Below are 27,581 nucleotides of genomic sequence, written 5' to 3'. Positions count from 1 at the left end.
CGCAGGCTACAAGGGCAGTTTGCACAAGCTTGGTGAGGGGACCCGTAGGGTGGCACAATTCATGCTGCAGTCCTAAGGGGCCCTCTTTATTCCCAAGCCCTATGTACCACGGGTGCCATTTAAGAGGAACTTACATGGAGTCTAAAGTGGTGCCAATTGTGGAACAATGGTAACGTTTAGGGAAAGAACTCTGGTGATGGGGCCCTGTTTAGTAAGCACCCACTGCACTTCCAGTCAAAGTTGCATTAGATACCAGGCAACAACTGTCTGGGGAAACCATGTCAAAAGGGGCACTTTCCTGAAACCATTGTTGCCCACATTCACACAATCCACAGTACATCAGTCTCAACTAACCAGCCCAATGACAAACAGAGGCAGGGTTTTGCACATGTCCTCTGCCGACCCATTCAGACTAATAAAAAAAAGAACAATTGATGGACATAATGCAGAACAATGTCATACATTCACCCCAGTACAGAGATCTAGGGCATCCCAGTTTGAACCCAGCCATATGTAAATCTGTCTTGACCCTAGCGCCCAATGGGAACAGACCAGCCCTAACTGCCTTGCCAGGTCCTCCCTGGACTGGAAACAAGTATCCTAGCACTGGTTTCGGGGTTTCACCCCTCCTCAGCCAGGATAGCTTGACTCCAGTGGCATGGAGTGCACAGGACCCACGTCTGGGCATACCAGTCCAACTTGGGGTGACATTTGGAAAAAGAACAAATGATGGACAGAATGCAGAACAATGTCATACATTCACCTCAGTACAGAGAAGTGTGCGTATCCTTTGCTTTCTGACCGTCAGCTGTGAGGACAAGAGAATGCTAACTTTCTAGAGCTGCTAAGGCAACAAATGACGGACGGAATGTTAAAGGAATTAAACATTCACCCCCAGTCAAGAGATCTGGGTTAAATCCATCATTCTTTTGCTCACCACATCACCCCAATTTGGACCCCGCCATATGCAAATCAGTCTTGAACCTGCTCGTCATGGGAACAATCCAGCCCGAACTGCCAAGCCAGGTCTTCTCTGGAACGGAAACAAGAATCCTTAGGACAGGTTTTGGGGTAACACGTCTCATCAGCCAGGCTTGCTTGAATCCAGTGGCACAGCAAGCAAGGGACCCATGTCTGGGCATACCCATCCCTCTTAGAGGAAAAAGTGCTGCAACAACAGATGATGGATGGAATGCTGAAGGAATCAAACATTCGGCCCCAGTCAAGAGATCTGAGTTATAGCCATTGTTCTTTTTCTCACTATGCCACCGCAATTTGGACCTAGTCACATGCAAATAAGCCTTGACCCTGCTCCTAATGGGAACCATTGAACTCGAACGGCCAAACTAGGTCCTCCCTGGACCAGAAACAAGCATCCTGGGACTGGTTTTGGGGTAACACCCCTCATCAGACAGGCTAGCTTAAATCCAGTGGCACCGTGAGCAAGGGACCCACGTCTGGACATACCCATCCTCTTAGGGTGAAAAGAGCTGTGGCAACAAATGATGGACGGAATGCCGAATTCATCAAATATTCACTCCCAGTCCAGAGATCTGAGTTAAACCATCATTCTTTAGCTCACTACGCCACCCTAGTTTGGACCCAGCCATATGCACATCAGTCTTGACCCTGCACCTCTTGGGAACAATTCTGCCCTAACTGCCAAGCCGGGTCCTCCCAGGACTGAAATCATGCATCATGGAACCAGTTTGGGGGTAACACCACTCATCAGCCAGGCTAGCTTGAATCCAGTGGCACAGCGAGTAAGGGACCAACGTCTGGACATACCCATTCCACTTAGGGCAAAAAATTGCTGCAGCAATAATGGTGGACGGAATGCTGAGTGAAACAAACATTCACCCCCAGTCAAGTGATCTGAGTTAAATCAATCATTCTTTTGCTCACAACACCATCCCAGTTTGGACCCAGCCAAATTTGCAGTTCAGTCTTGACCCTGCTTCACATGGGAACCGTCCAGCCCGAACTGCCAACCCGGGTCCTTCCTGGACCAGAAACAAGCAACAATACTTTGGATTTGCATTTTATTTTTAATCTTTAACACCACAATGATTATAAATCCTTTCATCTTTAAACGCCATAATGTTTATGATTATATTTCAGTCCAAATACTGACTTAAAGAGTATACCCCAAGCAAAGGTTTTAATACCTTTACCTTGAAGTCCATTTTTTTTCTAGGTGCACCATAGTGAAACCACAACTTTCACCGTACAGTTCCACTGATTCTGCCATAGTCACCAAATGTCTCCATATAAAAATGCACCTGCAAGTTATCAGAAGAAGATTACTACTATATTTTCCACCTTCAGGGGGTCTCAATGATATCCTCAGATTTAGTGGGGTACCTTTAAAAGTAAAGGTCATACTGGTGACTTTTTAATGTGAATGTAACTTTCTGAGCACAATCTTTGCTAACTTGAAATCAGCTCTCTCTTGTGTTCAGACTGGCAGACATGTCTTTTCAGGGGGTTGGCTTATATTTGTGTCATTCAATCCCAATAAGCCCCAACAGTATATTATCTCCACATAAGTAATGCCTTTCTTATCTATGAAATTGTTTTCTCATGTTTTATCCTCTCCCCCCACCCTCTTTCTGCACTTGGTACTCCCTGCTGCCAAGAGCAAATAACAGTATAACCAGTTTTCACATTCAGTCGGTACTCCTAGAAGACAGATAATGTAACATCTTTTCTCTCTTTATACAGCTTGACACAGCTACCCTACTTAAGAAGTCAATAATGCCCCAGGTGAAATCTACACCTAAACTTACTAGCAAACAGGTTTATGGAATAACAGGGTTAAAAATAGAACTTAAGATCAACTGTAGTATTTGGACAACCATCATTTAAGCAATATTTAACCAATATTTTCCAAGGGCCAGGTAAAGGTATTGCCTAGGGTAGGTCCTGAGGTCAATACACCATCTAGGCAATAATTGCCTGGAAGTGCATCCCTTGATAATATTGTTATTGTAAATCAGACCCTTAAAATAAAACGCCAGGATTTGAATATAACAAAAAGTTACACATATATAAAGTGTGAGACTAAACTTTAGTCACAAATGAATCATTTTGTTGGTAGTATCAAACTAATTTTGGTGGTGAATTCTAACATGATTTCACCTTGTTAGAAATGCTGATATTGTGGTAGGATTTGATGACTGATGTTTGAGAGGAAACAGCTTTCTCTCATGAATTTCTCATAGACGTTATGAATGGTGCTCCAGAAGCTAAAATGAGAACACGCTTACTGCAAATTCTGATATATTTTCCACAACCAAGTAGTACATGCTGAGTAAAAAATTTAATAACTTGCAATAGGAGCTAGACCATTAACATTCCCTATTTATTTCACATGGAGGCGCACCTGATTGCCATGTTGCTAGAATCAGAGCTGCAAACCTGAAAGCATTTGCCATAACAGTAAAAATGCAGGGTGTTATTTCGTCAGAGAATTTAGGCCCCCATTAGGATGACGGGTGGACACATCCCTTCAGAAAAAGGCATCGCCCGCCATAAGAGCGGGGGTCCAGTGAGGGGTATTAGGATGTGCCCGCAACAGTGGCGAGCACATCCTGCATTTTTATCATTGTGGCGGGCAGTGCTCTCAGCACTGCCCGCCACAATGCTAAAAATTCATTTATGCATTTGCATAAACAAAACGGCAGGCACCGCACGGTGCATGCCGCTTTGTTTATGCAAATACAGGGGGGTACCACAGGTGTGCACCCCCCACCTCTCCTTCAATCTGGGGGCCTGCAGGGGGCCCCCAGAGTGAATACCGCATGCCTTTCCGTAGGGGCATCGCCGCGGCGAGAAAAGCATCTAAAGGAGCCCATCCTAATATGGCTGGCGGTGTCTATTAGACACCACCACCATATTAAACATTTTCCGCCCCGGTCACCTTGCAACCGGGGCGGAAAAGCGGCGGAGGGTCTTTCCGTCCGCCGTGGTCCCCCCCGCTATCCTAATATGGCGGGGGGAATTCAGGTGCGGATGGCGGTCGGATTGCCCCCACCAGGCTGGCGATGGCTACCGCCAGCCTGGCAGGGGCAATCCGCCCGCCATCCTAATGGGCCCCTTAGTGTGGAAAGCTAAAATAAGGACACAATTTCTATAAATTCTCAAATATCATCCTCATCCATGTTAGAAAAAAAAGTTTGGCAGCTGAGTAAAACATGCACTTTCAACACCAGCACTACTCTGTTGGTTGACTCTCCATGATCTATTGTTGCGTTAACACAGAGTTATGATGAACAACTAGAGTGGGAACAGTCTGTATTCAAGACAAATGGGAGCCACTATTAAATGTCATTTTTCTGGACTTGCAGCTTTTGAACATAAGGCCTTTCCTCTGGAGCAGGCTGAAGTAAATGAACATTGAGGTGTTAATGCAAAAATCAGCTTGGCAACATGTGAGGGGAATGGGATTTTTAAGTCGTTGAGGTATATTTTAATATAAAGGAGCTAAATCAATTAAAGGGAGAGATCCCTACTTAAGTCCAGCATCCCCTAGCCTCATCTCTTTACCCAGGATACCAATTTACTCAATACGACCCTAATTAAAAATAGTAAGATTCTGCTAGAGGTGGAAGGTTTTTTCTTATTCCATTTAAACATATAGGAGTATTTACAAACAGATGTCATATTTGAAATGTATAGATTTGGGCTCCAATCGGTAGTGGTGCCCTCTTAAGGAATTGCTGTTTGGGCATTTATTTGTTTGCCTTTTAATTACTCCCTCTTCCAGTCTTGTCAGTAGTTGTATGAATGTGCACTTGTTTCAAAATCATTCTTATTATGAGTTAAATATAAGGAAATGGTGAAGCATATTTGAAATTATATATTGTTTAAAAATGCCTTTCTGTATACAATAACATACATTTTCCAAAACAATTAGGACACTTCTTTAAAACTCATAAATGAATAACTTAAAGATATAATATGAACACATGAAAAGAAATATTTTGAGGCACTTATTTATTTCAGGAACATACAGCTGTTGAGATAGGAAACATTTCATGAACGTATATTCAGCCTTCTGTACAGGAGAGTGAATGATTCTAAAGCTGCATTCTCCAGCGTCATGTCTCCTAGTGCAGACACATTCTGTGAAATTTGTGCAAATTCTAGTTCTTTATCAGAACTCTGTGATCTTCACTTGTAGAAGTTATGGAAGGCGACATAGTGATATGTAGCTTAATACTGTATTAAAGCTTTTCTCAAGAAATAGCTTCAAATCTCTTGGATAGATATGAAAAAGCAGCATTTTTGGTAGCGTACAGCTGTCAGATTTACAATCGGGTGTGAAACCTAGGAAATAACAGTTAGTCAGTATGATTTCCTTAAGCTTACCTCTCCCCAGGAGGAACTTGTAAAGCGGGTCACCTCATTCAACATCTGGAGCAAAGAAAGAAATTTCTTGTCTTCATAGTCAAACCGATTTCCAAAGACCAGTGAACATATTACATTGGCTACTGCTTTGCTGAAGAAAAAGGTGGGGTCAAATGCCCCCTCTACCATAAGATAAAACAATAGAGGTAGATTAAATTAGACAGTCATATGCTTTGTGTTTGCATTTTCTAATACCAACTTCCCACAGTGTAGAAAAACCAATGACATATACTCTCCTATATTGCCCCTCTTCAAAACCCAAAATATGACCTTCCCGTGATATAAAATGCAAGCATCATGTTCTCAATGCTCTCTTATGAAATTAACAGACCTATTTAAAATGTATCATGATTCTGATAGTTTTGTTTGTAACTTTAGCTGTTAGATCTGTAATGGAGATTGAATAATTACCCAACTGTATTTTCATTTAACCCTTTGCATGCTGATGACGGAACCGCTCCGTCATCAGCTGCGGGTGCGCTGTGCTGATGACGGAGCGGTTCCGTCATGGCCCAGCCGCCTCGCCTGCGCGGCGCTGACTTTGCGCCTGCGCGGGCGTTCTAATGAGCGGGGCGGGTCATGACGGAACCGCTCCGTCACCAGCATAGCTCAACCGCGGCTGGTGACGGAGCGGCTCCGTCACCAGCATGCGGCTGCCGCGCGGCCGCCCCGCCCCCTTAGCGCTGCGGCGGAATAGCCGCCGCAGCGAAGGGGTTGAAGCTTTAAGGTTCAAATTAGATTAGAGAATGGATGCTGATACAAATATTTGTGTAGGTTAATAGGGGCCAGATCATTGTGAAATACACTAAAGGTATCAACTGTGCCTAAACATGTAGACCACAGTCCATTGCAATGACCATCCTTCTGTTATTGGACTTATCTGAGTCTTTGACACAACAATCACTGACCACACACTTATCTTAAATGGGTATTTAGACTTAGGGCATGATTTATAATAGACAGGGTTCTCCATCATAAACATAAAAAAGTACACTGTCCCCAAAACCCTCTGTCTGCTCACTGTATTTTGAGTAAGGTGGGCTGTCAGTTTTTCAACAGTGGGGCACCCACTAACAGTGCTTTCAGGAAACTTACACCAATGGCCTGATGGAGTAGGGGCCTTGATTTAAGGCCATCATACTCCCTGTCCTATGTGGAGCACATTCTATCTACTTGGTGGTCACAAAGACAAAAAAAGAAATTCCCAGCCCAAATTCTGGGAGACTGTTTCCGTATTGCCATCAGTTTTTTTTATTTTTCAAAACAAACTCCTACTTAGGAATTCTGTGTCTGAAATACAACAACGTTTAGTGAGTTGTCATCTACAAGATGGTCGCTTCACAGCAAATTTTCAATGCCTTGGAGGAAGGGTACTTGAAAAGCCTATGAAGCAAGAGGATGCCAATGAAAGCCGCAGGGGGTGGGATAATTGGGCAAAATATCATGGGATCTTAGACTAGAAGCTCTGGCTGTATTTAGATGACCAGTCTTGTTATGTGTACTACTTGGATCAAAACGTTTGCTGCATTATGTGGAGCCTTGGAAGGCTTTATTGAATGTTTTGTGTATTCATTGTGTTGTTATAACCTTGATACCTCTGGAGGTAACTGTTATACAGTAGCATATAATCCTTGCTATATTCCTATGCTCCTTAATGTTGCAGATAAAAAAATAAATGTTTTTTTAAAAAAACAACCGCTGTCATGGTTATGGCTCCTCTGAAGGCACAGAGATCACTGTGGGGCCAGCGGTGATCTCATAGTCTGTCAGGCAGTACTCCATCTGGGTTGGCGGAGAAGATAGCCTCTACCACCCTGACGGATGGTGAGTTTGCTGCAGCATTTAAATAAGGCCCCACGTCTCTTGAGTGGGTTGAATCATTGTTTTCCAATTCTTCTGGTCCTTTGGATAGTCACTATGGGATAGATATTGATCTGTCCAAATGTGCTGTTCCAGTAGAATCAACACATTGTTTTTGTATAACTTGTACCTGCTCCCAATGACTCTTCTGATTAAACCACATCTCTTTTACAAGTAATGATTTTGCTACCCAGTTATTTAAACATTTAGATTCCAGAGAATGTATTCTTGAATTAAGTATACATTAATTTCTAGCTCACTTGATGTCCCAATACTCTTCTGAATGAACTATCCAATGAGGCAGCTGCAGCATAAGATAACGTCTTGATCTAATGCTACAAAAAAATCAACCATGTGAACTGCATAAGACGTTTTCTTCAGTACAGTGCAGTGCTAAAGTATTTGGAAAATGTGACGCAAGCATAAATGTGTTAACCAGTAATGTAATAAGAATAAATTAGGCCTTTGTCTGATTTAAACAAAAAGTGTCAAGAGTGGTAAATAGTTAAGAAGAAGCAACAGGCTTATACACAGAGAATCCACAAAAGTACATTCCAAATTCAGTAGTTTAACACTTGGACCCCCCCCCCCCATTGTCAGGATTCTGGATAATTATCATGGCAAGGAAAGTAAACTGAACCCATTCGGGTAACACTCCTGACCCACTTCATTACTCTAAAAGCAGGCTGAAAATAAAAGCCATGAGAACAGGGTTCAGGGCTTACTCAGGAGGTTGAAAGAAGTACTAAACTAGTGGATGTGAAACTGGCAATATTTATTGCGCTCCCTGCTTGGTAGCAGGTGAGGCAATTCTTATGATGCCAATTCTAAAACATTGTCTTCAGTATTATGAGGATGTCATCTGATACTTTCTGCTCCTTGCTTTATTCACGTGTCCCAAATAGTTCACTACAGAAAGAAGGTATTACTGATACTGTCTACCTGCAAGTAGAATTTACTTCATGCAAAACAGAAAATTAATGTTAGTTCCCTAAAATCGAATAATTTACATCTACCATGCAATTAATAAACAGATATCAACAGTAACATCCACAACAAACATATCTACAGCAAACACAGCCATGTGACTGCGTAATCCATAGCCGATTATGGCAGATTTTTATCAGATTTAAAGGTGGATGAGGCACTTATAATATTTTTAAGACAACTCTATGCAGGTGCCACAGCCAAGGTGAGATGCGGTTTAAAAGGTGAATGCACCAGGCCTTTTCATGTGAGGAGAGGAGTCAGACAAGGCTGCGTACTTGCCCCTTTTCTTTTTACCTTATATACCAACGATTTGCAAAAAGAACTGGTGGCTAAAGTACGAGACTCACCCCAGGTTAACCATAACCAAATAGTATCGCTCGTGTATGCCGACAATGCCGTCATAATGGCAAGAACACAAATTGGCCTCCAGTCGGCACTTGACACTTATATAAATTTTATGGACAACAGGGGCTTGAAGCTTAATGTTAAAAAAACTTTTGTCATGACCTGTGGGAGGGGCAAGAATAGAACCTGGGAAAGAGAAAATTGCACCCATCAAAACATTTTCCCATTTAGGCATTGTTTTAGAAGAATCAGGATCCTGGGAACCAGCTATTAGAAGCAGGACATTAATGTTTAAAAGAACAACGGCAGTATTAATGATATTTGCAAAATAAAATGGGGAAAAGGTCACCAGAAATCCTGCTAAAAATCTATCAGGCTAATCAGCAATCCATGGAGCAGATATGTGGGGAGCCTATGACACCTCATCCATTCAAAAGGTAGAAAATGCTTATTTAAGTTATATTTTAGCTATCCCTCAAGGTACTTCTGTTTTTAATTGTCATTCTGAACTGGGCATCCGCTATATTAGTGATTTTATAAGCATGCAACCTTTACTCCTATGGCATAGAGCCTGGACCTCGCCTGACTTAGTTTTAGATAGAGAAATAATCAAAGATTCGTTGGGTTTGGACCAGGCAGCTACGATTCCATGGTTGAGCTATATACGCAATTTTACAAATGACTTGGGAAGACCAGAGTTTTATCATAAGTCAGACTCCCTTCAGAACATAACGAGGAAAGATTTAAAGTCACTCTGTTGGAACCATCTTGAAAAACTAAGGCTAGGAGTGGAACTAAATAAAACACTGTATTACAACATTAACTCACCCTGGTCTCAGCCTCAATCCAACCCTATTTGTTCTGGTGTCAGGAGGGGTATGATAGGTACATTCTGACAAGATTTATATTTGACTATTTCTTTCGCCTAATCACATTCCCTAAAGTAAACGATTGGTCCAGAATGCTCTGTAAATGACCGTGTGACAACCTATCAGACCAATCCACACTGCACGTAATATGTTTTTGTAAATTTTATTCAGTAGAAAGGAACAGATGGATTAAACCATTCTTAAAAAAATAAGGTTCATGGCCTCAATGTCGCCCGGCTCTATTGTTCCTACAACCCTTAAATGATGTATACTGTGCTGGAATCATGACAGTTTTTAAAAATAAGTATCTTGAGGAAAAGAAAAAGTTTAATCTGTTCTTAAAATGTTTCATGGATTTATGTATTGTTCTCATCTGTAATTCATGGGATTGTATGATTTAATGAATGAATTGTTGCTTTTATGATTTTTTTCAAGTTTCAAGTTTAAATACTTTATTCGACAACATTGTCATAAAAGCATGTATCCCTAAGCTAAACAGAATAAATACTAATCTAATAGTAAAAACGTATTAAATACCTTACAATTTGTACTTTGCTGGCGAATAACAATTTTTAAAAAGATTAATTGCTCAAATAGTTCATGGGAGTTTTAAAGTGCGCGTGCGTATTATCCAAGCCCACCCCAAGAATTTAGCCACAGCAATTGCAAGATTAGGGGCACAATTTGATTTCAGGATCCTTAAAGCCTCTAGACATCTCCTTGTTCCCAGATTTCTGCATGCGGGCTTCAACCATCTGTTCCTTGGGGCAGCATATAAGGGGCATACAAATAGAAAACGCGAAATGTCCTCTACATGTGTTTTACAATAAAAGCATGCATTTACATTATCAGAAGACCATTTGACAGTAAAAGCATTTAAGGGTAAGGTGCCAATTCTGAACTGGAAATACAATTTCCTATCTAGAGACTTGGAGATCAAATCCCAGTACTGTTCAAACTTTGGGGAAGTTTTAACTTCTAAGAACTGGGAAGTCAGGACAGAAGGTTGGCTAGAGGTCAATGCAGCATTGTTGATCATGTCCCAGTATAACTTTTTTAGTGTAGACTTTGAAGGAAAATCATCTGGGTCTACTGCAGACCACAAGTGTTCAAGGTGCAGTTTTTGAAGTAATTTCCTCACTTCTTTTAGCCAAAGTACTTTATGGAAAATATCAGAGTTATCAACATCCAAGAGGGCAGCTTCGTAATGACTCAACTCAGGGGTGGTTTTTATGCGCCTCCAATATAGGAGAGGACGCAGTCTGACCATGTCCTCGATCCTTTTTCTCCCGAGGTCGTGGTTGAGAGGGGTCGAGGGGGTGCTCTGTGGAACACCAATTAAGCCTCGCAGGAATTTGTTTTCTGCCACTGTTAAAGTGTTCAAATTGGTGAAACCCCATAATTCTGATCCATAAAGACATGCACCCAGCACTTTCATGCCATAGATCTCCATTATTGGCTGTATTGGTTTTGTGAATGAAGATTTGTGCTTTTTGGCTATTGCCCCTGCCAACTGGTTACATTTTAACACTACAGAGTCCATATGAGATCTCCAGTTCATGCTAGCATTCAAAGAGATACCTAGGTAGGTGAAAGCATCCACTTCTTCCAAAAAGGCCTCATTGTAAACCATTTTCCCCTTGAATTTCTTAGAGGGATTCAGATTCATAAATTTAGTCTTAGTTGTATTTATTTCCAAGCCCCGAATCCGGCAGAAATCACCAAAAGCATTTATTGTTTTTTGTAGACCACTAGGGGTCCGCGAGACCAGCAGGGTGTCATCTGCGAACATTAGTACTGGAACTCGCTTCCCGTCTAATAATGGAGCATCCGTCGGAAATTGCTTCAAGAAGTCCACTATGCCATTAATGTAGAGGGAGAATAAGGCGGGGGTCAGGACGCAGCCCCGTCTCACGCCTCTCTCAACAGGGAAGGATTCCGTGACCTCTCCCTGGGCTCCCCACCTAATCCGGGCATAATTGTTCTCATGGAGCCTTACAAGCAAAGTTAGTAATTCAGGACTTATTCCTAAATCCCTTAAAACATCCCAGAGTTTTTGCCGGGAAACTAAATCAAATGCTGACTTCAGGTCAATGAAAACAGCAAACAGAGGACCATTTAGCAGGGTTACATTTTTCCAGTATATAGTTAGAAAGTGGAATTCCTGATCGACAGAGCTGGTTAAAGGGCGAAATCCCGCTTGATATGGGGAAAGGATGTCCTTATCAACTATCCAGGCTTGTATCTTGTTTTGAACCATCCTGCCCATCAGTTTTTGGGCGCAATCGATGCGGCTGATGGGCCTATAGTTGCTTGGTAGAGCCTTGTCCCCTTTTTTGTAGACTGGGATTATTTCTGCTCCTTTCCATGTTGGTGGTATCTTTGCCCCTTGTGCAATGGCATTTCCAAGCCATACAAAGTATTTACACCAGCTATCCCTGTCTGACAGGAAAACATCTGCCGGTATACCATCGATTCCTGGCGCCCTGCCTCTGGTCACTCCATCCATTGCCTCGTGTACATCTTTTAATGAGAATAATTCATTAGTAAAAAATACCCTTTCTAGGAGGGGAACAGCTTGTGAACCTGAATTGTCTGCATATTGGGGTTTGAAAAAATCCACCCAGGACTCCTTAGCTACGTGATTTTTCGGGCAGTCAGCTACACCCCCTGAGCCCCACTTTAGTATGGCCCAGAACTCTTTCTGGTGTTTATCAGCACATGCTTTCTTCAAATCTAGTTTTTCATCCCATTGCTTTTTTGCCTTGATCTGAATTTTTCTATATTAATCCCTAGCATTTAAAACTCCCGTTTTAGATCTTAGTGCGATGCTAAGGTTTTGTCTTGCTATTCTACAGGATTGGTCGTACCATCCCTTCTTTATGGGTGGTCCAGTACCCTTCCTCTTCTTGTTTATTTTAAAGAATAGCTTCTGGATATTAGCAAAAAACTTTGGCTGTGACTCTTCAATCCTCAATTTAAAATTTTCATCGTTCATTAAAACCTGTAGTCTGGTGACTTCCTCAATAACTAACCCCTCAAGGACCTGCCTATCCTCTGGGTTGCCTGCTAGAGTTATCAATCTGATGTGACGGAGATTATTAGATGGAACAACATCTAAGGTCGTAAAGTTCCTAGCTAAATTTTCTATAGTTGCTTTTTGCTCTAAGTTGAATAGCAAAGACAAAGGATTGTGATCGCTCTCCAACCTGGATATGACCTGCATGTCAACCACTTTGCTCCAACCTCTAACATCTATCAGAATATAATCTATCCTACTACTTGATCTTAGGTTATCAAAGGTATGCCTGCCCTGAAAGTCAGAAGGGGTGCGGCCATTGGCTGCCCTCAGTCCTCTGGATAGGCATAAACTTTTAACCTGTATAGCTACTTCTGTCCATTTTTTTACCAACGGAAGGTCTAACTGGGGAATTCCCCATTTGGTGTCTTCCTCATGTGTAAGATCGTTATCCTCGCAACCTAGAGGTTCAAATGTTGTGTTTAGGTCTCCACCCACCAGAATAGTGTACTGCGTGGGTTGCATCTCTAGGTCATTGTCTAAAGCTCCTACTGTGTCAGAGGACGTGCCCCCTAGGGTTCCCCTTGCATAGATATTATATATTGCCAACTTGTAACCGTCATTACAAGTGAGCACTATAGAGAGTAGGTCGCTATTAGTGATATGGCTCTGCTTGATAGTGCATTGCAGAGATTGCCGTATCCAAATAATTAGACCCCCTGAAGGGCGTCCCTTGGTATTCTTCTTCGCGGGCACATAAAAGTTTAAAAAGCCCTGGCGAAAAACTGGTGACACTGACCATGTTTCTTGTAGTAGCACAATGTCATAAGAGTCTATAAAGTCACACCATTCTGGAGTCTCTATTTTGTGTTGGATACCCGCAATATTCCATGAGATGATCTTAATGCTACCTTCCCTTTCCATATTCCTCTTATTTAAGGGAATAGTCAGGTTAGGGAGAGGCGCACAAGGTGGAGAACTAACTTCATCTACATTAATGCCAGTATGAACAGGTAGTGAGCTGTTCTCTACTGGATTAAAAGTGTAGTCTCTAGGGTCAGGTATCTTGCATTCACAACAATCTGTTCCTATTGTCATGAGAATACTAGTATTCCCGTGTTTGACCTTTGCAATCTTTAGTTCCCCTAAGCTCATTGATTTTTCCAGTCAATCACATTGACTTAGCCCTGAAAGGACAGAGAACCTGTTTTCTATCGAAATTCCCCAATTGTTTTTATTTACAGGGAGATTGGCTTTTCTTATTACATGGTTCCATTTGGTTTTTAACAGTGTTGGGTTTATATTGTTTCCCTTTTTTATGTAAAAGAAGTCCAACGTTAGTGGCACTATTTCGGTAGATCTACGCTGAGGGGGATATATATTAGCTAGTATGTTTGGTAGGACTTCAGGATCTGAGAAGTGCAACACCACGCAATCCCCCTTAAACTTTTTAATGCCACCCCCGATCCATTCAACCCTTCTAGCTTTTACTACTTCATGTGCCAGCTGATCCCTGCCTCCTGGTTTAAAAGCCATATTCTTTGATAACCAATGAAGTGATTTATTTATCAAAGAAGGGATGTTCTCTACTTGCCCTGGTTCTAACTGAGGGACATTTGCTAAAACCAATATTAGTGGGGAAGCTTCCACTATTAATTATACAGGCCCCTTATCTATGTTCTCTATCTCTTTTGTACTTCTAGAGGCGGGCCTTGCAGAAACCTCATCAATAGTAGCTGGGTTTGGGATTCCCGACCCCTCTCCCCCTTGGCCAGGCCTCCACATGGTGTTTTGGGAAGTATTTGCTGTAAAATCTGGCCCAAGTTCAGCTTTGGTAGTTTCCGGGTCAACCATAACCAAATTTGTTAGAGCAGGCTTTGGTCTTTCTTCTGTAGTTTTTTGCAAAAGTACCCCCAATCTGGTAACCTCTGCTGTGAGCTGGTCAATTTTGCTTAGGAGTGGTTTGGTAATAGTTTTAATTTTGTTATCTATGGCATTCAGTAGCTTTTTAAATTGATCTTCATCCAGGTGAACCTTTCCTCCCCCGTTACTCCTAGTATCATCTCCAGTTTTCTCCTGAGGAGAAGCCTCAAGGCGCTTTTTACCTGATCGAAGACCACCCCTTTTTGGTATATTCTTTCCCCCTCCCTTTGTTGCTCTAGGGGCTGGGACCGGTGTAGGGGTTTCTTCTTCTAGAGTAATAATGTCAGTATCAGTTATACATTCAGGAACTGGTTCATTAATTGCAACTAGTAATTGGGTCAGAGGGTTATTATCTGGAGTTTGGAAGACCTCATTACTAATATCAAGAACTGAGGGTGGTAGAGGCGTGTTGTCGATAAGCAAGTCCGGTGAATAGCTAAGACCCAAAGATGATCTCCTATCCTGGTTAATTTTGGCAACTTTCTGTACCATGTAATTGTCTATTGTATTAAGTGGAGCAGAGGATGCTTTAGCTTTGGACATTTTGCTAGGTAGCAACAATGCTGTTCCGTAGGGTTAGAGTCAATATGATGTCCCAGGCACTTACAGGAATGAGGGGAGTGCTTCACTTACTTGGATATTTTTGAGCAGCGGTCTTGGCCCTGCTCCTGCCTCTTCCTGCCGATGAGGGCCGTAGAGGGCCCGCCCTTAGCCCGGGCTTCGCCCCGGGCGTCCCGCTCGCGTCCCGCGACGCGGGTCTCCTCCTCCCTTTATGCCGGTGTCAGCGCTCTGCTGGCGCGTTCCGCGTCACTTCCACGCGCCGCCGCGAGGCCTGCCGGGAGTTGTAGTCCTCCCGGAGCGGCGGCGCGATTACCAATGCCCGGTTTTGACTCTGGGCGGTAGCGGCTTTGGGCGTCAGCTCTGGCGAGTTCTTTTTGTGGCCTGAAATGACTCTCGGCGGTGGCGGCAGGTAAGTATGTCTTTTATGATTTTATATTTTTTGTGAAATTGAATAAAGCTTTTTTACTACTACTACTGTCTACCTGCATGTATAATTTACTTCATGCAAAACAGAAAAATAATGTTAGTTTCCTAAAACCGAATAATTTACATCTACCATGCAATTAATAAACAGATATCAACAGTAAACATATCTACAGCAAACACAGCCATGTGTACAAATGCGGATGAATCTGTGGCTGAATAAGTGAGCTGGGCTGCAAGAAAATAAGTAGGCAACTGTGCAGAAAAGTACATGATTGTATTAGTCAGTGAGTGAGGACATTTGTATAACACTCATAACAGTATCTCTAACCTTCTTTATTATTGTATTTCTGGTATTCAAACAACTGAAAAAACCACATTAAATACATACTTATATTTTGGGAAGGGTTCTAAAGAATGGTGACTAAAGAAAAGATTAGCTATAATGTCATACACACCAGATCTATAAGCCCTGGGCAGCTATTGAAATCATCTGTCTGCAAACAAGCTGTAGTGTTGAAGCAGGAGAGGGAAGGAACATTGCTCTCTGAGCATTATGGAACATAGTGCAATATATTTGAGGAACTGATATGCCAGGGCAAATGGGACATGTTGCTTCTTATGTGCTAAGGGCCACGCATAGGCTTTAATGAATGGACCACTAGGCCACTTCTATAATATAAGTACATACCCAGCTTTGCAGTGGATGCATGTTCATAAGAAATACATTTTCTATGGGCTTTTATTACATAATATTTTTGTAAAAAATATTGTGGTACACAAGTATCATGGCAAAATATTGTGGTACCAAATATCAAGTTTATATATAGGTAAGTATTTAAAAATACAATAACATAAAAAATCACGTATATAATTTAAAAACGTAAATATAAAGATAATGCATAATTAATTTTTTTTTAAAATATAAATGTAAATGAAGAAATAAATACATAATAAACAATATATTGTTACACCATAATCTTTACAAACATTAAAGCAAATACTATTCTCCACAAAAATAAAAAACTCAAAATATATACCCTATAGGTTTATAAAAAAATATTAATTAAAATTAAATAGTATAATTTCTAATTATTTAAAAATACATTTTAAAAAATATGATAAAATTATTATTAATACCACAGGTTACTAACCCATCACAAAAATATATAAAGCAGAGCAAAATTAATAAATACTAAAACTAAGAAAACTAAATCAACTCAGAAATATAGATATATCTAAAATAAAGGGAGACATGATTTTAAAGGTAAAACCAAAGTAAAACAAAATTCACCAAAACATGTTAACCAAATATTATATGTTGAAAAATATAAATGCACCACTTCCTATTCAACCCAAAAAACAGTAGGTAAGCTATTACTTATTAGAAGGATAAAATGTATGTCCAAAAGTGGAATGAGGATAAGGACTTAGAAATTGAAGAAACTTCTTGGGGCAGAGAACCTGTGTATTAAGTATATAGAAACTACATAAAAATATTGCTTAGATGGTAACTTACACCAATACATCTGAGCGCAATTTATAGAGGCCTCTGAAATTGCTAGCAAGGATGTAGCAAGTCTTGTACTTATATAAATATATATGTGGTGGGTGGGTGACAATGTGTAAAGATAACAATTGTGAATTGTCCAGAAGATAGGACATTACAAGAACACACTTCCCATTAACTACTTTGATGCTTTTACTAGAGGCAGGTAGACAATGAAGGGTTGTTTCCACTTTCAGCATCTGTTGGGGGGATAATATCCCAGTTGTTGCAAGCAGCCAGATTAACAGAACCTCAGAAATGGAGGCCACCTGACACTCCCCCCCCCCCAAATAATGTAGGAGTACAATTTGGAATCTCTGTTCTATGGTGATGTTGATGGTGATATGCAGGATAAACCAGCCCAATTTAGATTACTGTGGACCATTTTTTATGTACTACAAGAGACAGGGCCCAGAGGCTTACCTTTACCTATCTCCCACTGCTGTCTTAATAAGAATAAAGGTGATTAGTCTTCTTCTGGGGCGAACTTGAAAGTGATTGGGTGTAAAAAGTGCTAATATGAATGTATAAATGGCTTACCTGAAGCCCTTACAGTTGTTTTGCACGAACATTGTTTGGAAAATCCTGATCTTTATAGTGCCCTCAGCTGTATACTTTAGAAATTGTAGGCTCTTCAAATACCTTATACATAGGAAGCTCTGGGAGGTTAGGGTGTTGAAGAAAGAAAGACAGATTGAGAAAATGTGATGAGGAAGGATTTCTTCTTCCCTTTGCTGATAAAGGGCCTCTAGAAGGGGATAAGGGTTTTAGGTCTTAACTAGTTTTTTTAGTGAAGTTTTAGGCTTTTGTGCCAACCCAATTTGATTTTTGTAAAGTATTTAACAGTACTGGTGTTGATTTAAAATGCTAAACATTTGGGCCTGAATACGATGTCGGTCAGAAAGACTCAGATTGACATGGTAGGTTTAAAGTCCGACTACTGTATTACAGTGATGGTCCGACAGGGTTCCGACAGGTTCCGAGACTGTCGGCCAGTCGGATTGGCCTCATAATCCCTTAAGGACGGCATTTCCACCGTCGCAGAAAGGATGTCCACTTCCGACAGCCTTTGAGAGTCGGCCTTTCCGACATGGAAAGGCTGTTTTAAAGTGAATTTGGGGGCCCCTAGCAGGGCCCTCTTCCCCCCGGCCCTCCGCCTTAGGGGCCTGGGGGCATGTATGGTGCCCCCCTGAAAATCCCTGCACACTGTGGCAGGCATAAGGAGGTGCCTGCCAGGTGCAGGGATTTTCATAAACTCCCATTTCTCAATGGGAACTTGTGCTGTTTGTGGTTTCCGCCTGCCATATTAGCACCCGTAGAGAAATGGGAGTTCACGACCGCACCATGTGCGGTCACATGGTAATTAGTTGTGTTGAACCGCTGACCTTTTGTCAGGCGGTTCCCACACCAAAATGGTGTTGGTGGGAGGCAACACTGACAATCATCATATTTAATGTCAAAGTGTTTAGAAGGCTAAAATTACTAATGCCATTCCATTCTAAGTTATGGAAGGGAAAATGATAGCATTTGGAAAAGCCATATTTAGCATTCTGACTCCAACTTAACCAACAGTGGGGAATGCATTGGACTTTTGGAGAGTCAGGTTTACTAGTCCCACTCCACCTTAGAACACAGTAGGGAAAGTGCTGATCTCTGAGGGGTCAGATTTACTTATCCTACTCTAATTTAAGGAACAATTGGGAAAGCACTGAATGTTGTGAGTCAGGTGTGCTATTCCAACTCCATGTTAAAAATCAGTAGGGACGTTAGAGGATCTGATTTGCTGTTCCCACTCAAATGTAAGCAACAATATGTGAAGAGTTGGTCTTGTGAAGGGTCTGGTCTACTATTCTCACTCCAATCTATGCAAAATGAGGAAAACATTGGATTTGTGAGGATCCAGATCCAATTTGCTGTTTCTACTCAAACGTAAGAAATGTTGTTGAAAGCATAGAACTTTGTAGAGGTCAGAGTTACTCTCCAACTACAACCTAAGCTACAGCACGGAACATGTTGGATTTTGGAGGTGTCAGATTTTCTATTCTCACTCTAACCTAATCCACAGTAGGGAAAGTGCTGGACTTTGGAGGGGTGAAATTTACCATTTCCACTCAACCATCATCATACCCCCTACAACCTAAATAGCAATATTGAAAGTGTTAAAAAAATATATAATACATGTTATAAATATTTCTAAAATCACATTAAAAATCAATTATAAATAATCGAAAAAATTCAACTAAACATAATATTTTAAACAACTATTTTTATATACCGGTAAAGATGTTATTAAATTAGTTAAAATATTTTAAAAGCAACTTAGGGCCTGATTATGATGTCCGCCCGACCGATTACAATGCAACAGAACACTGTTAGGTTAGATTCCCCTTGACTTCTATGGGAGCCTGTGTTCCGCCCGACAACACAGGCTCCTATGGGGAGCAGAGGTGTGGGCGGAAAACTCTGCACTCTGCACCCTGTCGCAGGCAACCTGTTGTGCCTACCACACAGTGCAGGGTTTTACAGGGGGGTCCCTTAAGTACCCTCTTGGCCCCAAACTGGAGGGTGCAGGATGAAGGAGGCCTGCTAGAGGTCCCCAAAGCCAATTTCTGACAGCCTTTTTGTGTTGGATACACCAAACCGGAAAGGCGGTTGGAAACCAGCATCATAATCGCTTGGTTTGGAAAATTGTCCATAGAACTGTACGATGCAGTTCCAAACAACACAAGTTCTCTGAGAGTCGGGTGGAGCCAATTCGGAAAGACCGTGTGGTGCACAATCCAACCACGAACATCGTAATCGGTCGGGCAGATTGTAAACCGACTGAGTCGGTTAGAAGGGTTCCGACACGGTCTAGGGGATTCCGACTGTCGGGAGGAGGCTTTCCTCTTGACATCGTAATAAGGCCCCACCTAAAAAATGACCAATACATACATTCTTTACCAATTTAAACACTATACACATTTGTAATCAAATTGCTTATCATCCTGCTCCCCTTCAATCACAATAACCCACAAAAAACTTAAATGATACCAAAAACAATAAGTAAATTCAAACAAACAAATAACAAATAGTTAATCTTTAAAAATGTAACACATTAAAAATGGATATGAATAGATTTAATCAATTAAATGGTATACATAATTAACAGCATAATCATTAACTTAAAGTAAAAGAAACATTTAAACTTAAGTAATTCATTAACAAACTTGCTCATCTCTTGCCCTGCTGTGTCCCTCTTATACTGTGATATTTGTTTTTCCTAAATTGTAGTGCTTAGTGTATGGGAAATTGAGTTTCTGCTAACTTAAGAAAACTTTGCTTTTTTTTCCATCTTAGAATTGACATCATAGCATATCACGTGATCATTTCCACTATTATTATTTTGATGCAATAAAGAATTGTAAGCTTTACAATTAAAGGACTGAGATTTTCCTCACCACATAAACAAGATCTACCTATCCAAGGACAACGTAACTGTCCCGGACCGTAAACATACTATGTCAAAGTAGAGACTCTGGGAGAGTCTGCATCTAATGTAGTAGAATGGTGAGAGAATCTCCAAATGTATCATGTGGTCAATTGTTTCTTCTTGTTTGTTCTCAATTGGTGAAAACCATGTGAACCATGTATTTGTGTAATGAATGTATGAAATCCTTTGTCTAAAGCCTATAAAAGGATTTGATTTCTCTGTGCTGGAGTCTCACCATTTCCCTTTCTCAGAATGCAACTATATGCTGGATTTCCAGTATAACTTTATCTAGTTCTTTCCTGTATTCCTTCTGATTTATATATTTACTATACTAATTGAATGATGGTCCACCCTATGCATTTCTGTTACTGATATTAAGTAAACCTCTAAGCCTTACGTCTTGTCTGTCTTCCTTTTGAAAATGCTTGAAATTAATAATAATGTATGACATCGAAATCAAGTAGAGATAGTCCAACGGGGAGCACCAAAGTCCAATAGGGACTGCACCGCTCCTGGTCCAAGTCATTGTCCAAGTCGTTGCTATGCATTGAAAGTAAATGAGACACAGGTTTGTGCATCAACAGATCCCCCCTCCCCTAGTTCTTATGTCATCTGATCCATTGCTCACCACCCAGTACCACTTGTCACCTACACCAGTAGGTGTTAAGTGACAGTAGCAAAGCACTCATGCGTGGGCTCGAAATCAGGACTGGTATGAGGAAAAGGGTCTTGTATTCCTGGATACACATGCTCCTTTCTATTCTGCAGTTAATATTGTCTAGTGCCAGATTCATAGTGCAAGGATATCAGTGGGGATTCGAGTTCCCTCGCCCAAAAAATCAGACCGCTCTCAACGAAACAACTTGGTATGTTTTCCGCTTACATTACTAAACAAATAGCTGAAAATTAACTTTTTGTAACAACCTCCACAGGCATCATATATATAATATTGCCTGTTGCATAATGATACAAACAAATTGTAAATAGGGCATTTCCATATACAATAAATGCTAATATCACCTTAGCTGGTATTCCTTTTTCTGTAGGTTTCCTAAGTGTAGAGAACATTAGAAGAACTGAAATATTTTTCCAGAATGGAACATTGGATGTGTTTTTGCAACTTTGAAAGAAAACACAGCTCAGTTTTAGATATCTAAACCCTCTGGTAAAGTGTACGGTTAGCCAATTTACCAACCCAAGACAAGGAATCTGGCAGACTGTAACCCTTTAATCTCCCTCATATTGCAGGCAACAATCAGTGCTATGAGATATAGAATGCTTTATTTTTATTTTAATGGTGAATTTTGAAACTCTTTACTCACGGATGGGTATGCAAGCAATTCACACTATATATAGAAAATACTTTAGTGAAAAGTAGTGTCCTAATCTAGCATATATTAAATGTGCAGATGTTACTATAAAAATAAACACAATACTGGCAATTAAAGCAATTCATAAAAAAGTATAAAAAAATTATTGCAACTTGTGATGTTATTTAATAAATTATTGCATCAAATGAAGAAATCAGTTTTTGGTAACTAATCCCTCTATTCCAGCCCCTACCTAAAACATCTTAGCAATAAAGTGTTGATCTGAGTTTCTCCAGTGGTCTCTAAATAGAATTATCTAATGAATAACAGAATTGGTTTACAGTGAGCTATGATATTGACCAGAGAAATATGCAGATATAAGCCTGACTTGAGAGAGCCGATGGCTCTCACTGATGTTCGTGGTGTTGCACAAAGCTCCCAGAAGATCGAAGATTGTTCTTTTTGCTATATGCATGTATCAGACTTAAATACCTTAATCTGATTACCATAATTGTGGTCAATTATGTAAAATGATAAAATTAGCATAGGAATTCCGTTGCATATTCACTAAATGTTATCATGCATTATAAATCATATCAATATATATGTAATTGTACTTATATAGTGCTTTACTTTCGACGAGACGCTGAAGCACTTTTCAGCGAGTAGCATGCTACTCTGGAACCCATAATGGATCAGTGGGTAAATAATACAGGCAAATATAAGTTGCTATTCAAGCAATGTACATGTGAGTCAGTTAGTTTGATTTAATAGGATAAAGGAGGGATGGAGGAGAGAAGAGTCTAGGAAGTGTTATTTGTGAGATCATGGTAGTAAAATGAGGTTTTGGAAGTGTCTGAGGAGGGAAAAGTCTAGAAAGTGTTATTTGGGAGATCATAGTTGCAAAAAGAAGTTTGGGATGAATCAAAATGGGGTAGAGGAGGGAAGAGTCTAGAAAGGGTTATTGGGAGATAATGGTAGCACAATGATGTGTGGAATGAGTGAGAGAGTGGAGGAAGAGGATATATTGAGAGAGGTATAGGATGAGACATAGAGTAGTGCACTGGAGAGAGTTGGAGGTTTATTTTCTATAGTATGAGTAATGCAATGAATATATAGATACAAAACCACATAGGAGGTGTAAGAAGCTGACTCTGCAGATACTGTACCAAAGTAACGTATAGTGTGCACAGAGTCCAGTTGATCCCCGGAAATATGCAGAGGCACAAGTAGATAATACCTAAACGCTCTATTTCTGATAGAGTGGTTGAGCAGTTAGGCTTATCTGAGGGTAGTGTGAATGCATTTATTGCACATATTCATAAAGGAAGAGCACATACAGTCAATGACTAACTCCAGACCAATGTTTTACAAAAATATTACTTTAGTTACTTTTATTTCAGAAACCAAGTTGAACTGAGTTACCGGTAAGTAGGCTTTTCCAACAGGTAATATTTTCAACAAGCAGTAGAAATGTTTTAGGGTCTTGAGAATACTTTGGTATTGTCAAACTGAACCAGTAACATTTAAAAACCTGAAAAAGATAGACAGTTGTATGCAATAGATATAATACAATGCAATCCTAAGGAAGGAAAACAGTGTCATGCATCAACAGGTAAGTGTACAATTTACTTTTCCAGTCTTTGAGGGTTTAGACTGGTCCTGGGCAAGGGTCAGTTTAAGGTAGGCACTGCACCACTAGCGGCATTGAGGTGACCGTGTACAGGGTCTTCAGAGCCCAAGGCTAGGCACTGAAGACTGGGGGCACCCGAAGAGGTGCCAAGTTTCGTATCTAGACTACAACGCAGTGGCGGTCAATACCAACAATGATGGTTACTCTCATGGTCTGTGGACTGCAATGGGGATGAATGGGGGTCAGTAGGCCGCCAACGCCGGTACCATCGTGATCGTCATCAGCGAGTCGCTGTAGGTCTAAGGGAGGCACCACCTCCCCAGCAGTCGGGGTCGTAGGGATGGAGATGCACAGGGGAAGGAGGAGTTCCACTGATGCTGGACCATCTCTGGAAGGCTGTGGTCGAGCCGGTGGTGCAAGACGAGGCAGACAGGACCACTTGAAGGAGGGTACAGGCTCCCGGGATTGGAGCTCTGACCAGCTTAGGTTGTTCGGCTAAGAGGATCACTCTAGGTAGTGGACGCCATCCAGCTGCGGTGCTTTCTTCTGGCAGGGCAGAGTCACACCAACACAAGGGTCAGTCCTTTAGCGCTGAGGTCTTGGGAATCTTTTGTCGGTAGTGAGTCGTGTTGACACAAGTGTCGTCCCTCAACTACTGGGATTCTTGTACTGGCAGATACCAAGGACTAGAGCCTCTAGCCCAGAAGGGAGTTTCTTGGAGATTGGTTGAGGGCGGGACGATCTTGGTTGTTTCTTGGAGACCTTGTAGTACTTCTGGAAGGGCAGCAGGTCCAGTTGTCAAAGCAGCTTCAGGTGTCAGGATTCATGCTGAGTTCTGTCTGCAGCGGTTCAGTTTGTGGTCCGGCAGCACTCCCTTCTGTCTTCCTCTTTGGTCCTTCCAATCTGAGGGACAAGGTTAATGGTGCTACTGAGGACGGGGGCAGTAGCCAAAGGCTTCTGTCCCCTAAGGTGAATACCCCCTTTGGGTGCCCCCTCCCTTTGGGGAGAGGGGCACATCCCTGTTCTTATTGGGCCTAATTCTCCAATTCAAGGTGGATAATTTCTAAGAGAGGGCTTAACCTCAGCCCATGGTGACTGTAGGGGTGTGCCAGGCTAAGGTGGGCACTCCTACTGTGCTCACTAATTTTCCCGACTGTCCTACCAACAAACGTGGGCCCTGAACAATCTCCACTAGTTGGGGCTGCCCAAACAGCATATCTGAAGATGAAAGCCTTTGAGTCTCACAACTATGTGTTGCTGTTCCTGCCAGGGGGAGGTGTGAAGCACCTCCACCCAGAGTAGGCTTTGTTTCTGACCCCTAAGAACACAAAGGCTTCCATCCTACAAGGTCAGAAACCTGTCTTTTGGTAACTGGCTAGCAGGGTCCAGTCCACGAATACACTAGAAGCTGGTAATTTTTTAGGGGGCATCTCTAAAAAAACCCTCTGATTGCATTTAATATTAAATTCAACACTGGCACCAGTGGGATTTATTATGCTGTGAACTTTGATATCCAACTTCCCAGATTTCAGTAAAATCATGATGGAGTTGTGGAGCTCGTAATGACAAACTCCCAGCCCATGTACTCAATATGGCTTTGCTGGATTTACAATGTCTGTGAATGGCACAGACACTGTAGGTCAGATTGTTCTTGGACCCATGCCCTTACCTGTGGGATGGTGCACCCTACCTTAGGGCTGTGAGGTCTGCTAGAGGGGTGAATTATTCATGCCATAGGCATAGTTGGTGGGCATGGCACACAGGGATGTGTGCCAAGTCGACTCTTCACTTTGGTCTGCACCAAAACACGCAGTCTGCAATGGCAGTATGTGGGTGTTAGGGTGAGAGTTGTTAAATAGTAACATAAAACATGCTGCAGCCCTCAGATATTACAAGGCTCTTGGTAACAGGTGTATCTTTACAAGTGACTTGCATGTGGCCCAGAGGTGTTCCAATTGTGGAAACCAAGTTACAGTTTATGGGACGAACACAGGTCCTGCGGCACGGTTGTCAGGATCCCAGCACACACAACCAAGTTAGCATTAGAAATCTTACAAAAAGTGGGGGGTTAGTCCAACAAAAGCCAACTTTCCTACAGTAAGGTATTCAAGTATATGGCAAATGTTAAAGAGATGTAAAGTTGTATTATATAATGTCACATTTGTGCATGTATGGATAAATTGTTAGAAACTCAGAATTTCTAGTGTTATTATACATAAAGCTATTTTTTGGGGCATTTGTATTAATTGTTTTTTTAAAGTTATGCATTTTTTATTTATTTTTGTTCATTAATGTTATATTTGCTTCAATATTTTAATAGTGAAGCACTTATAGATGTGATTGTTATGATCACATTTACACATTGTGATAGATGAAATAAAACAGAGACCCATAAGCATCCAATCAAAATAATTTATATAATTTATCCCACATAGTGATAGATTAAAAAAACAGAGACCCATAAGCATATAATAAAACATAAATGTTTATATGCTAACTATGGAGAGACATATATACATGTTAGGCATAAATAATATATATATATTACCAAATGGCAGTCGCCAGTCGGTAGTTATAGTTAGGACCTTTTTTCTATTCAAATAGCGTTTTTTCTTTTGCCAATATTTTTGGCGCCGTTTGACAAATCTTCGTGAAATTTTCAAAACTAATGGGGTGTTACGATCAGCTCCTGTCTTGAAAGCTTCAGGGTGATTTGTCAAGGGGGGGCTGAGAAACAAGTGGGGTCCCTAAAACTGGAACAGACTACAGCCCAAACTGCTGAACGGAATTACACCAAATTTGACAAAAAGGTAGCCCTTGGTTCAGAAAGAGACCATTTTTTTAAATGGTGTAAATCCGTTCAGTAGTTCCTGAGAAATTAAAAAATGAAAAAATATTGATATCTGAGCACCAAGGAGGGTTCGAGGTCCCCCCGGCACGAGCTTCACTCTGGTTGGCTTCCAACACTCCAAACCAGGAAGCATTGGCAGCAATCTTGTGACTCGGTAGAACCAAGTCACAAGTAAACAGTCAAAAAGATGTTAAAGAAGAAGAAAAGGGGGCAGGGTAGAAGCACCCTGACCCCCTAGCCCTGCTCAGGCGGTCCCACAAGGACCCCCAGGGCCCCAAAAAGCATTTTTTTGTTTAAAACAGCAGAATTTGCTTTAGGGTAGTGAATCCCACCAATTTTTTTTTTAAATGAAGCACCGGCTCCCGTGCTTCATTTTAACGAGGCCCCTGAGTGGGACACGTCCCGGGGGCAATGACAAAAAGAAATAGCGGGGCCTCCACAACCCCGGGGACCACCACCTCCCGGAGCTATGCTATTTATGTGCAGGGGGCACATGGCCCCCCTGCAACCCCGGGAACAGCCACCTCCCGGGGCCTCTTTTAAAATGAATGCGTGGGGGGTTCTAGCCTCCCCATGTGGCGCCGGGAACCGCCATCTCCCCGGGCTCTATTTTATGTTTTTTTTCTAAAGGTGTGCGGGGGCAAGAGCCCCCCCCCATGCCCCGGGGACCACCACCTCCCAGGGGCACATACTTATTTGAATTCTGGCCCCTGGGCCCCAGGGACCACCACTTTCCAGGGCTATGTAAATTAAGGGAGGAGGCCACTCGACCCCCCTCTAGGAGCCATTGATGGCCCTGGGGACCGTCACCCCCCAGGGCCAGCTCCTGCAATGTCCCGGGGTGCCCACCCCCGGGACCTTGCCATTTGCTATGGCAGGGAGGGACCCGTACTCCCGCCCTGCCGTAGCAAATGGCAATCACTTCAATGAAGCAAAGCAGGATTGCTTTTGAACAAGGGGAGCTGCATGTCAGGAGCTCCCCTTGCTCAAAAGCAATGACGGCTCCCACAGGAGGCAGGGAGCCAGCGGGACCATGGGGGCATGGTCCCCAATGCAAAGGACTGGACCCGGGGGATGGGATCCCTGGGCCAGGAGTGGCCTGGGAGTGGGGCCACGTGACCCCCCCACGTTAATAAAAAAAAGGGTGGTCCCTGGGGGATGGGGTCCCAGGGCTAGAAATGGCCCAGGGGAGGGGGGCCACACGGCCACCCTCCCTGGAAATATAATTTAAAAAACTAACCAGGCCAGGCCACGGGGGATGGGGTCCCCAGGGCCAATAGTGGGCCAGGAAAGGGGGCCCACGTAACCCCCTTCCCGTCTCTTTAAAAATAAAAAATGTTTTATGAAAAGTAACTGCTCAGGCC

General features: G+C 41.9%; 1 protein-coding gene across 1 annotated transcript in view; it reads right to left on the bottom strand.

Moving 5' to 3' along the window:
* LOC147691986 (cytochrome P450 2C16-like) overlaps positions 1 to 27,581 on the bottom strand; it is a 307,127-nt gene that overhangs the window by 142,565 nt on the left and 136,981 nt on the right. Inside the window, exon 4 of the mRNA XM_086938279.1 lies at positions 5,374 to 5,534. Within this exon, the coding sequence (XP_086794405.1) occupies positions 5,374 to 5,534 (161 nt within the window). The remainder of the gene's footprint in view (positions 1 to 5,373; positions 5,535 to 27,581) is intronic.

Source organism: Lissotriton vulgaris, chromosome 9 (assembly GCF_964263255.1).
Source record: "Lissotriton vulgaris chromosome 9, aLisVul1.2, whole genome shotgun sequence".
NCBI lineage: Eukaryota > Metazoa > Chordata > Amphibia > Caudata > Salamandridae > Lissotriton > Lissotriton vulgaris.
The sequence above is the reverse complement of the archived record's forward strand: the minus strand, read 5'-3'. Positions and strand labels throughout refer to the sequence as shown.